We start from the raw sequence: 12,405 nt of genomic DNA, 5'->3' as shown, positions 1-12,405 counted from the left end.
GTGTTCCAATGTAATATATATATTATTTAGGATGGCCCCGCAAACTTTCTAAATTGGGGGCAACTGCACAAGCCACCCCTCCGGCCTCCAAGCTGGTGCTGCCACCCTTTTTGTTGTTGATATAGCACTTCCCAGTGCTTTATATATATATATATATACATTGGGTGAAGAGTTTGAAATATTTTAGTGATTTGGAGATGAGATGCCTTCACACGAAGTGACCCATTCACTATTGCTTGTCTTCTTTAAATGGCCGATTTTCATGTACTTGTAGCTTGTAGTCGACTTGACCCATTTAGAAAAAATGCATGAATCTCATTGATGAGACTTGGTGCGGAAATATTGTATACCAAAGTGTAGTTAACCAAACACTTCTCCTCCATTTATGTCTCGAGAAATTTGCACTTTTTTTAAAAAAAAAAATTAAATTAAATTAAATTAAATATGTTTCTCAAATGATGTTACAATCTTATATAATTAATTATTTTGAAAAATACGTTACCGTCTTATAGGATTGTGACACATCATTTTGAATAGCAGATTTAATAAATTTTTTTTTAGATTGGGATCTTTTCAAATTACTTATCTAAATTTAAGATAATTCTGATCTGTAACTGTGATATAACATTTATAAAATCTAACTAACAAAATAAGCAGTTGCCTGCCCACATTGTAACAGCATTTATGTTGCTAATTGGTCTTGTTCAACGTGACAACTTGATATGATTGGTGCTATACAAAAATGGTGCCTTGGCTGCCAAACATCTGGAAAGTGATTGGATGAAATTGCTGTCGCTTTTTAATGTGGAAGTGGGAACAACTATTCTCATTTATTTATTCATTTTCGTCGGCCATGAGAAGCAGAAGCTTCTATTAGCCAGCGCAATATAAATTTCGGCAAAGGGTTTTCAAACTGGATTGAAGCAATTTTTTCTAATAAAATTTATTAAAGTTATGGCAGTCCTTAAAATTATGTGAATTTTACCTCCTTTTTTTTTTTTTTTAAAGGGGAAATGTATATATTTCTCTAAGAACTCTCAAAAGTAACAAAGTTACAATCAAATTGATACAAGACTGAGACAGACTCATACCAATACAGGGACACAAATCTATGAGTACACATTACAGTTACCTCAGAAAACACAGATCATACCAACAGTTGCTACAAATAGTCCTAGCCAATAGAAATGTGCATTTGCGTTAACATAGAAACCACTACTTGCATTATGGAGTCGGTCACAAACAATATGTGTTAAAAAAGCAATAACTACGATAATCTAATACAGAGCAACCTGTCAAATACAATCTGTCAACAGGAAACACCAAACAGAAACAACCGCTGAAGAAAAATGCCACTGGCGACGGCGCATGAAATACACGCGCCGTCGTCAAAAGAACCCATGTGGCGGATGATCACTAGAAGTCCTTGACTACCACCAAAAACGGCAAAAGATAAAGGCGTGGCCCTCACGCGCGGCCAAACGGGTGGAAACCCCCATCGTGTGAAGACCACGCGCCCGTCAGCGGTGAGTGTCTCGGCCAAAGGAGGCGGCAGATGGATCAGAGGACAACGGCGAATAAGGTTGGAGGGCGCATGTCAACTATAGAACGGCGGATCTGAGTAGATTTGGCCCCAATGAATGTTGAGAAACTAAATTATTACCAAATCTTCCCGTCGGCGACACGAAGGGCATACTCTCCTCCTTTGGAACCTCTGTTTAGTGGTTTCTTACCAAACAATCAAAGAAAACTAAAAAAATACAAAGAAACAAACAAACCTCCATAGTTCAAAAGGGTTAGGAGGACTAAAACCACCACCAAATCTAATCCGGGGGGACAAAACCCCACAGCCCTAGTGGCTGGGAGACTTTAACCTCCATTGGAACAACCCATGGAGGAAACAAAAACCTCTATAGCCCTAGAAGGGCTAAGAGGAGAAGCAAAACCGATATGAGGGAGGCTAAGAACCTTCCTCCCCCAACGAACTACACCTATACAGTTGAATATTAGATTACGAATTTTCAACTGGAGTCCTGTGATTTTTACCTATATTTTAACTAATAGAATTAACAAATAATGTGATATACGTTCTGTTACGATTTTTAAGTGTTTTACATGCCTTAAATACAATTTTAATCATACGTATATAAGCTTTCTTACACATTCTCATTGCAAGTTGATTTTTAAGGAAGTTTTATTTAAGGTTTATATCATTTAGTATCGCTGCGACGTCACAAGTTCAATCGTGAAAAAGTGACTTATGGAATAGAGTAGATCGTCATAGATATCAGAATTTGAAAGCTATGGTATGTTACGATCATAAATGACCCACATGACTTAAGTGCATTATTAACTATGTATACATAAGTTTTTGAAAACTCTTTTTTTAAAAACCGATTTTTAAAAGTACTTAAAATTTTTATATAGTGTAAAAACAAATGTCAAATTATTAGTATGAATTAAAGAAATTTCCTCCCGCACGCAATTAAATTTAGGACAAACGTTTTGTGGTGTGGATCCTATCACTGGGTCCACTTAGTTTAAGCCACCGTCAATTTAGGAAGGATTTTCAGACTATAGATAGGTAGGGCCTATTTTTTTAACTCCAACAATTTATTATCTTTTAAAGAGAAATGTTTGCCACTCATAGACATAATTATTGACTTTTCCTTAAAAAAAACACAAAATCAGACCTCAACTCATTTAAGGTCTCCATGAGATTACGTTTTCAAAAAGTAAAATATAAAATAACAATTTTAAAATTTACGATTTAAAAAAATAATTTTTATTTTTTAAAACGCAGTTACCCGTTTAGAAAAATCGCAGTTTAACCTTTAAAATTTCGCGTTTTCAAAAAAGTATCATCTTGCCTGCAATTTGAAAGAGTAGAAGCTTGTTTGGTAAATGATTGTAATTGTGAAATATTTGTTTGATTAATAATAAAAAGTTATTGACGTGATATAAAGTATAAAAAAATTTGAAATTGTTTTATAGAAATGTTAAAAAGTTTTGTTTTGTAGTCAATTTTTTTATTTAGATAATAATAATAAAACTATTATTGTGATATAAAAAATAAATAAAAAATAGAAAATATTTTTTATTTTGACTTTTTTAGGAGAAGTTAGAAAAATAGAGGAGGAACGAGAGTTGTTTGCCAAACAAGCTCCTACTGTTTTGTGTTTTTTAAATTGCAATTCTTAAAAAACGCAGTTCTCAAACGATTTACAATTTATGTTTTGTGATTTGGTTTAAAATTACGTTTATTGTTTATGAAATCATAATTACAAACGCAACCTTACATAATTTGTGATTTTTTGTTTAATAAAAAGTTAAAAAAAATAAATAAAAAATCAGTAATTATCTCATGGCTGGCATATCATGATTCATATCTCCTTTGTAAACGTCAAGTTTGAAACATCAGCACCAGTGAATTGGATTACGTCAATCAAGTGAGTAAAATATTTATTTATTTGTTTGTTGGATCAGTTTTACGGGAAAAGATAAATTTATATTATCCGTTTATGCTCTCCTCAAATATAAATCTCAAACTCGATTGCCACCCAAATCTTAAAAATTGTTACCCTTAAAATGCAAATTTGAAAAAAGTAAGCCTTATATATATAAAATCGGTTGTATCGAAAGAATTACTTCGAATCCATTTTTTTAAAAAAAAAAATGGAGAAAATACCCAAATCACCTATTAAATGGATGATTTAAAAGAGTGACCTATTGCAATAATTCTTTTAAAATGGATACTAATCAACCAATTGATAATTCAATATAAGAATTAGAAATGGGCTGATAGTTAAAAATGATAAATATCAATTTTTTAAAATAATTGAAAACATCATGTAAATGTAAAGCTAAGTTTTAACCTTTATTTTTTATTTTTTATTTTTATATAGATAAAGTTTTAACTTCTTGATGCTGAGTTACCTGGGAGCCAATAGGTAATGTGTACATCCTAAACGTGATGTGTTCTACGTGTGCCGCACCACCCACAACCACAAACTTCGTTGAATTAAAAAAAAGCAAGTCAAGCAAAATGGTGGGCCGCTCAATGACAATTAAGCATCAATGTGGGTCTCCAATAAGGAATTTGCTTTAAATATCTCCCAGGTACTTTCTTTTTCAAATAGAATCCAAAGAACTTAACAACTAAATTTAAATAAACCACTACTAAAAAATGGCATTTTTTTATTTTATTTTTTGTAATTTTTGACACGTGTCAGCATTTAATTAAAAGATATTAAAATTAATTTTTTTCAATAACTAATGTGTCTCTGACCGCGTATTAACATGTGTCAAAAATTACAAAAGAGTTATAAAATTGTTGTGCATGTAGCAATATTGGCTTAGTTTAATAGAGAATCATACCATGGGTAATACTTTAAAAAATAAATATAAGAATTACATGATTTAAAGACAGATGTTAGTTTAATAGATTAAATTTTTTAAAAAAAAATTAAATTGAAAAAACATTTAGTGTATGCTAAAATAAAAAATTGAGCTTCATTTATCCATACCCCAAATCACATAAAAAGGACATCTTGTCTCCTTCCTCTCAAGTCAACCTCAAGCAACATGTTGTGGAAAAGAAAACAAAAAAAAAATCTAGGCGCACACACATTTTACTTTTGGACAGATTTTTTTGAAATTTAATACAAAATAATTTCTAATAATGAAATGTCATTTGCATATAAAAATAAAAAATGTGTTTTTTTAATTACATTTGCTTGTTATAGGCTTAAGTCTATGTTGTAGTTAATCTAAGGTTTGGAATTCGGATTTGATTTTAAATCCCTGAAATTAAAATTTAAACCCTTAGATTAACTACAGTATAAGTACGACACCTAAGCTTAATTTTTTTTTTTTTCGTAGCTTAAAAGACACGTGTCATTTTTAAACACGTATTTATATAAATTTGATACAAATCAATTTATAAAAAAAAATTGTGTCATTTCTCGTAATTAGCTTGATTTTGCTGAATAAAAGCGAAAGATGGTTAATGGCAAAATTAATGAATGAAAAATATAAATTGCTTTATAAAAGAATTGGAGGTTCTAGAAACGGTCAATTTATCGCATTAATTTGTGTATTTTCTAATTTTTAATCTATAGAAACAGCATCTTTGTTGACTATCAAGGATTCAAGGCTATAATCATCTCTCATCTCGACTGAAAAACCCACCTCACGCTGCTTCACGCATATCCAAAAGAGAAAGTCTGATAAACTCCTCGAGCCGCCTCAAATTTCCTCACTTTGCCTCTCAAATCTCTCTCTCTCTCTCTCTCTCTCTCTCTCTCTCTCTGCGATATATATGCGACGAGGTGTGGTTAGGCTTGGAGTTTTTGGGCCGTGGAGAGATTAACCAATGCCCATGGACCGAGTCCAGCCCATACCGGACCAGAGGACCTCACCAACGGTCCTCTCCATAGAGTGCCTCAAAGGCAGCTCCAAGGCCGACGAGTGGACCGGTGATTTCCTCCAGACTGGAGACATTGTCGAGGAGCTCAGGATCGGGCGTTCCGGTACTCGCAGGACCGGATCGATCCTCCGCTTCACGCAGCCGTTCAAGAACGGCCGGAGCGGCGTCCAGAAGATCCTCAACGACGCGTTCAAGAAGAAGGAGACCTCGATTCTCATCCGCGTTCGGAGAGGCGGGGACAAGTTCGCCGAGCTGCAGGCGTGCATCGTGCCCAACGACGCCGCTGGAAAGAAGCAGTTCGTCCTCCGGTCGATCGCAGATCCGAATTACGCCGTCGGTTTCGTTGATCGCACTGAGTCCGAGTGCTTGGAGCTCCAAGGTCAGCTGAGCTGCCACCTTTGACTTTTCGCGTTTGATTTTTCGATTCCCTTTGTCCTCAAACGTGCCTCGTTTTCAGACGTGCATTATTATTATTATTGTTGTTGTTGTTGTTTGATCTTTTATATACTTCGATTGATTAATTTAATTGACGAATTAATGGGATATAAATACACTTAACCTTTTCTTGTTACTATCTTTTTTTTTCTTTTTTCTTTTACTGATTCATGGCCGAGTTCCGAGGTTTAAGTAAGACTTTGAGATTTAAGGTCCTGACGAGTGATGATAGTTTTGAAGATTGTGAAAGAGGACCACGGCGAAATTAAAGGCTTTCGTCTTCGAAATCCTTTAGCACTATATGGCTGCCTATAATTATTTTCATATTTATGGTATTCTTTATTTTTTTTTTTTACTTTTTCTCGATAGGTGTCTCTTTGTATACTTTCTATGTATTGGGTTGCTCCCTTTGCGTTTTAATTCAATTACTTATTATCTTTTTTTTATTGAATTTTGCACCTTTTAATATAGTCTCAAGTATTGGCGAGTCAGTCACATTACTTGCCCATATATGGGATCATGAGACCTGTAGTCCTGATATTCACGGACAGCCCCACCCATATATTGAATTATTAATTCGAGAGAATCTTGTGGAGTTGGCTTCAGAGGGGGATTTGTTGAAACTTCGTTTTTATGATGTGTAATTCTGGGATGATATTACTATCCCTTGGATTTATTAGTATATTTTTTGGTAATTGTCGGTTGGAGAATTGGCTTTGACGATGTCAAGAAAGCTGAGTTGGTATTTTAGCAAAGACTTCTCCATTGGTCCGCTTGGCATGTTGATGGCTTGACGCTTAGCTCCGGATCCGGCTTCAGCGCTGCAGGGGCGGACCTACATGGAGGGGGCCCTGGCCCCCCAAGCCCCAATTTATATATATATATATAAAAATTTTATCCCTTATTTTTTTTATTTTTTTAGTTTGCCCTCTCAAATTTTTTTTTTTTTTTTAATTTGGCCCCCCCATATTCAGAAGGCTGGGTCCGCCACTGCAGTGCTGTAATTAAAAAGGAAAAAATAAAGAGGCTTAGCCTTCGAAGGAAGAATTTAAAAAAAAAAATCATGTCTAGCGTCGCCTTAGCAGTCTTCCTTTTTCTTGAGAGGTATCATTTTCAAAAACTTGGCGTGTCATGTGAAAGTAACGTATCTTTATCCTCCAAAACGGCATGATACTCGTGACAACCTTTTTTTTTAAAAAAAAATTGACCTTCATGCTGGTTTGGCTGTCTACGGTCTATGAACTTTTTTTTAGTTCACCTATTTTCATACGCATCGTATTTCCACTGTTTCCACTGTTTCCACTGTTCAAGATCCGGCTTTTCTTTTCCCATTGAGTATGATTGTTGGAATCTGGACTTTAGACTATGGGGACCTTGGAACTGGAATAAGATGGAATCTGCCTCTAAACATTTCAGCCTCTTGTAGACGCATGCTTTCCTTTTTGATGCGTAATTCTAGAATTACGTAAATGAACATAATTTTTGCAGTTTATAATTCTATCCTTGATGTGGACTAGTCCTTACTGTTCTATGCACTGATGTGGGGGGTGGACTAGTCCTTACTACTAGTCATTGCCACAACTCACTTGTGATAGAGTGAACCCTTCTTGTGGTTGTGTAATATGTTATTTCAATTTTAGTGACAACTTGATTTTAGAGTTACCTTATGGGTGTTATATAAAACATAATGGAACGAATATTTATCCAACAAAAATAAATTGGGAAAAGAGGTTCATTTGTGTAGTTGAGAAGTATACAAAATGAACCAGCAAAAAAAGAGAAAGAAAAATGGTATAGAAAATGCAAAAGGGTAAACGCACTGGCACTCAAAGTGAGTGAAATTGGCGGAACTAGAATTTTTTTTTCTTTTGGGGGGGGGGGGGGGGGGTGGCAAAACTAAAAAAATAAAATTTTTGGGGGTCCATTTCATAAAAATGCCTAAAATTTAAAAGAAAAATCCAAATTTTTGTGACATTTTTTAAAATTTTGAGGGGCCTGGGGGACAAGACTCCAAGGCTAGGGGTGGTTCCGCCTCAGGTTGAAAAGACATCTCCATGGGATGTCCAAACCCTAACCAACACTCTTGCTAGTTCACATGGGTGTGCCTTGTTTCCTTCCCAAATTTACACCTCAGTACAGATCCCTCACCATGTGAATCACAGCAAACAATTCCTCAAATGGCTTTACATCTGTTGCTCTAATGCGCCCTGCGCCCCTTGGCCAATCTTTTCACATTTTCTGGTGAATAAATAATCTGTCTATTGTATATTGGATTATGGGTGTAAACCCAAAATTATTCATAATGCGGAACTAGAAAATTTTTTACAAACCCTCTTCTGATCCAGGTTAACTCACCCGCAACTTTCCCAAATCCCAACCATATATGGCTCCTCTCTCTCTTACCAAGTTAAATTAAATCTAGACTTAGATAACGGACACTATGTCGAGATCTTACATGTGGATGCCTTGTGCCACAGTGCACTAAAGGGTGGCAACCAGTTTTGGCAATTTGTTTGTTATCAGGATGACTCTTGTTTGCATGAACCCTGACATTGCCAGTGTATTAATTATATCTCCAAACAAGTTAAACTCATTTATTTAGAATCATGATCAAGTCTTGTTTGTGTTGAAGATAGAAACTACCGATTTGTTATTATTTGATTCTCCTTGATTTATTCTTATTATTATTCAGATTGTAATATTTTCTTTATTTCTATAGGCTTCATCTATTTAAACCTATGTAATCGTATGGAAGAATTACCATTGAATAAGAATTTCTTCTTCTTCTCTCTCTCTCGCTCTTTCTTTTCTACTTGGTATCAGAGCTAGAAGTCATGAGTTTGAACCCTGATTCCATCATTCACCCCTAATTTCAATTAAATATTCCATGTGTTGGGTTTCACCTATTAAAATGGAGTTTGAGCCTACACATGAGGGGAGTATTAAAGTATTGATTAAATGGTTAAATTTATTTTTTCTTATTAGCTTAAGCTTTTAGGACGAGTGGTGATTTAACAGTTTGAACAGTCATTCTTCTTCTTATATGTTAAACATAGTAGCAATAATTTTAGCAAGTGTCCAATGAGCAGTTGGTGTTGCCGTGCAGGAGCCAATTTATACCATGTTGCTGTCCAAATGGAAATAATTGTGCTTGAACCATAGAATTGTCTCCAATTTTTGGTTTTACATTGGCTAATATTTTTGCTGTAATATTATAGAAAAAAGAAAAAAAGAATTAGAGGGTGGTAACAGTATCTGCATGAGAACTAACGCATATGATATCAAACTTCACAATTGTTTGTTTTATTTGTTTTCAAACGCTGGGGGTCTCCCATGAGGGAAATGCAAAGGGCTTTTAGGACTTGATGCCTAAAATTGATGGTGAGCAGCGTCAAGAGTTTTCAATCTCCACTCCTAAGTTTAAAGGGAGTAGAGAGGTAAAGAACTTAGAGTGCTCGATTAATTATGATGTTATGGATTTTGGTTCTAGCCAGGGCAAGGCAAGAGGGCCCTTGTTGTGATGTATTGTTCTCTAGGTTTTGTGGGCTGGTTCATGTTAGGATGCTTGGGTTTCCTCATGTTTTTGGGTTTTGCGGGTTCTGTTTTCTTACTTTCTTTCTTTTTATGTTTTGGTGTCATTTTTGTATACTTCCTGTATGCTTAGGGGCACCTTTATGCTTTTTATAAAATTTCTTTGCTTACCTATCAAAAAAAAAAAAATTCTTCATGCAATATGAAATAATGAGCTCTAGCTTGCAGCTTCTAGGAGTGCCAGGATGGTAAATGCACTATCCACGACTCAGCTTCAAGATGGATATGTTGCGTATCCGTGGGAGAGAAGGATGCAGGAGTGTCTATCAGTTCCCTCTTCCAGCTCTTTTCTTTCTATACTTCTCCTTCCAAAAGCTTCAGATCAAGTAGCTTCTCGCTACAATGACTTGGATGACACTCTTGCTAGGGCAAATGCATGGCTTAATGCGTCTCAGGCCTCTGGAGTTCCTATAGTCTTTATGAACATCCAGACTGAGTCACTGCTTACCAAGGTAAACTTCCTAATCTCAACAAAGTAATATGATGGAAACTCAGATTGGTTTTGGTCCTTGTAGTGAGCTCTATGTAGGATAAAATACAGAATGAACTTGCCAAAAATTTTGTAACACTAAGCAGCAATCTAGGGTAATGTCAAGACCAGTGTAAAATAGATTCCTAAAAAGGAGGGATCATTATTTCTCAATTGAAACTAATGAAAGACCATTTTGAGGTGCAAATGTTCTGTCGGAGTCACATCATACTTGAGCATTATTCTTCCTCCACATTCCTGGGCACCTTAATTTGTTCATGTATATGATTGATAGATTATGTTGATGTTTCGTCCAAAAAATATAAAACTTAGAATTTCTCGTAATACTCTAGAATAGTTCTTGAGCAGTTTGCAGATAAGTAATTTTGTGTCAAAAACAGAGGTAAAAATCTGTGTGCCGTTTCATTGACATGATTGTCTAAACATATAATATACAAGAAATCTCATAGATAATGATATATCATGTCTCTAAAATGTGAAAGTGTTACCCTTGAGTACTTTCAGATAAACTATTTAATCTTGATGATCCCCTAATATCATATGATAATTGGAATATATATTTCTCCTGTCACAGATCTCTGGAGAAACAGCATCTTCCACAGTAAATGCTGGGTCCTTATCCGATTTGTCTAGTCTTACAAATACAAGTCTATATGGTTTTGAGGATTACCATGGGGTTGACATTGGTGTTGTTAAAGCAGTTCGTCTCTGGTATGCTCCTCTTGGAGGAGAGTTTTCAATTGAAATCAGGCTAAAAGAAAGTGATACGAAGCTTGGGTTCGCTATTAGCCGCACAGAAGAGGTTCCCAACTTATTCTCCAGGCCCTGATCATGTTCTATAGCTAATAGATTTCATTTATTCTCAAGGCATTTGCTTATCATGTGTTTGGAATTGACAGGGATTTATTTTCATCTCATCGGTTATTGAAGGTGATGCAAATGCGCCTTCGACCCGTGCAGGGTTGGGTAATTTGTACAGAGAGGCTTCAAATGCATCTAGGCTGCTGGTAATCTCAAGAGTTGGTAATCAGAAGGTCCTTCCATGGATGGTTTCCTCAACAGGAGCAATCCGATGCTTTGATACGGTTTCATTCAGCCAGAAGCTCTCATTGCACCGGCATGCCAAGGTTCCCATTTTCATTCATCTGTTTTTGTGGGACCGAGCAGTAGCTCTTCCTGGTGGGGCCAACCGATTTAGGGTGGCTCCCCCACATGCCCAGGCATTACCACCTGAAGTTCAATTGGCACCCCCTCCAAATGAGAATCAAATACAGCCTGTGCCGCATGAAGTTCCTACTGAGAGTATAGTCGTCGGTGATGGAGCAGAGGTAAGGCTTGAGCGGGACACGGCTGGGGAAGTCTCCTTTAGATTCCATGATTTTTCACTCTCAAGCAACTGGGTATGATTTTGGTTCTCATTTAAGGTGCTTCCATCTTTAATTGTTGTAAATAGAGAGGTCTAAAGTAGGCATGTCATTTGATTGGAAGTTGCTCTTTCACCATCGGCTTGATTTAAAAAATCCAGAATAGAAAGTATAGAACTTCTCATACACAATAAAATCTTACATGTTTTGTGAGTGTGTAGATGTAATGACAACTTTGTGATAGCAAGTGGCATCTTTTTTTTTTCTTGACAATTGAATAATTGATTGCACATAGGTGGCAGACCTACTTGGGGATCACAAAGACACAGGAGAGGACTCCTAAAGCAACCTTCTTGTGTTGAAGGAATGGAATCACTTCATTGATTTAGGACGATAGAATTTTTGTGGACAAGTGAAATTTCATTAATAAAATAAAGAAAATCGAAAAGAGGGGGTGAGGTGTCCCAATAAGATCTTAGTACAGAAATCACAGTATAAAATAAAACTGTGACCCGGTACAATAGATTCTTGGTACATAGTCCAAAAAAGAGGCGCCAAGAACAATGGTTTTTTAGGTAGTCCAATAGATTGGTTGTTTGGAGAGACTCTTATTGCGACTGCAAGAGAGTTTGGAAGTTACAACATGGATGATAGCTTTATAATAACTAGACCGAAGTCATTAGAGAGGATCAAAACCACAATGTCGAGGGAGGGAATTGTTAAAAGACAACAGTTTGAATGGCCTCCTATCTTTGAGTCTGCAGAAATTGACTTATTGGCCCTCGCTTGATGAAAAATTGGAACTTTGTTTCTCATTGCCCCCTTAGCGGTGGGTATCGGTTAAATCGGCTCGCTTGATGAAAAATTGGAACTTTGTTTCTCATTGCCCCCTTAGCGGTGGGTATCGGTTAAATCGGTGTCGGTTAGGGGTGTACAACCGATTGTGATTGTGGTTATTTCCTCATAACCGTAACTGCAACTGGGGTATCCGGTTATTCTCATTTAAATTATCGCAACCGCAATCGGTCTAGTTATTACCAACCGCCGATTATCCAGTTATTAACCAGGTAACCGATTTTTTTTTTAATCTTATATCC

The 12,405-nt window shown here is 36.0% G+C and overlaps 1 protein-coding gene across 1 annotated transcript; it reads left to right on the top strand.

Moving 5' to 3' along the window:
• The first annotated feature begins 5,149 nt into the window (after nucleotides 1–5,149).
• On the top strand, nucleotides 5,150–11,950 carry LOC133878264 (uncharacterized). The gene is made up of 5 exons (XM_062316797.1): nucleotides 5,150–5,807; nucleotides 9,623–9,906; nucleotides 10,519–10,746; nucleotides 10,844–11,344; nucleotides 11,604–11,950. Exons 1-5 carry the CDS (start codon nucleotides 5,375–5,377, stop codon nucleotides 11,649–11,651), a joined length of 1,494 nt encoding a protein of 497 aa, XP_062172781.1. The 5' UTR covers nucleotides 5,150–5,374; the 3' UTR covers nucleotides 11,652–11,950.
• Nucleotides 11,951–12,405: the final 455 nt, after the last annotated feature.

This window comes from Alnus glutinosa, chromosome 9, assembly GCF_958979055.1.
Source record: "Alnus glutinosa chromosome 9, dhAlnGlut1.1, whole genome shotgun sequence".
Taxonomy (NCBI): Eukaryota; Viridiplantae; Streptophyta; class Magnoliopsida; order Fagales; family Betulaceae; genus Alnus; species Alnus glutinosa.
The sequence above is the reverse complement of the archived record's forward strand: the minus strand, read 5'-3'. Positions and strand labels throughout refer to the sequence as shown.

Bases quoted from the DNA above. Each gene is read 5' to 3' on its own strand.
- LOC133878264 (XM_062316797.1), top strand. From the start codon at position 5,375: ATGCCCATGGACCGAGTCCAGCCCATACCGGACCAGAGGACCTCACCA. The intron at 5,808-9,622 runs GTCAGCTGAGCT...TCTAGCTTGCAG, and splicing joins CGAGTGCTTGGAGCTCCAAG to CTTCTAGGAGTGCCAGGATG. The intron at 9,907-10,518 runs GTAAACTTCCTA...CTCCTGTCACAG, and splicing joins CTGAGTCACTGCTTACCAAG to ATCTCTGGAGAAACAGCATC.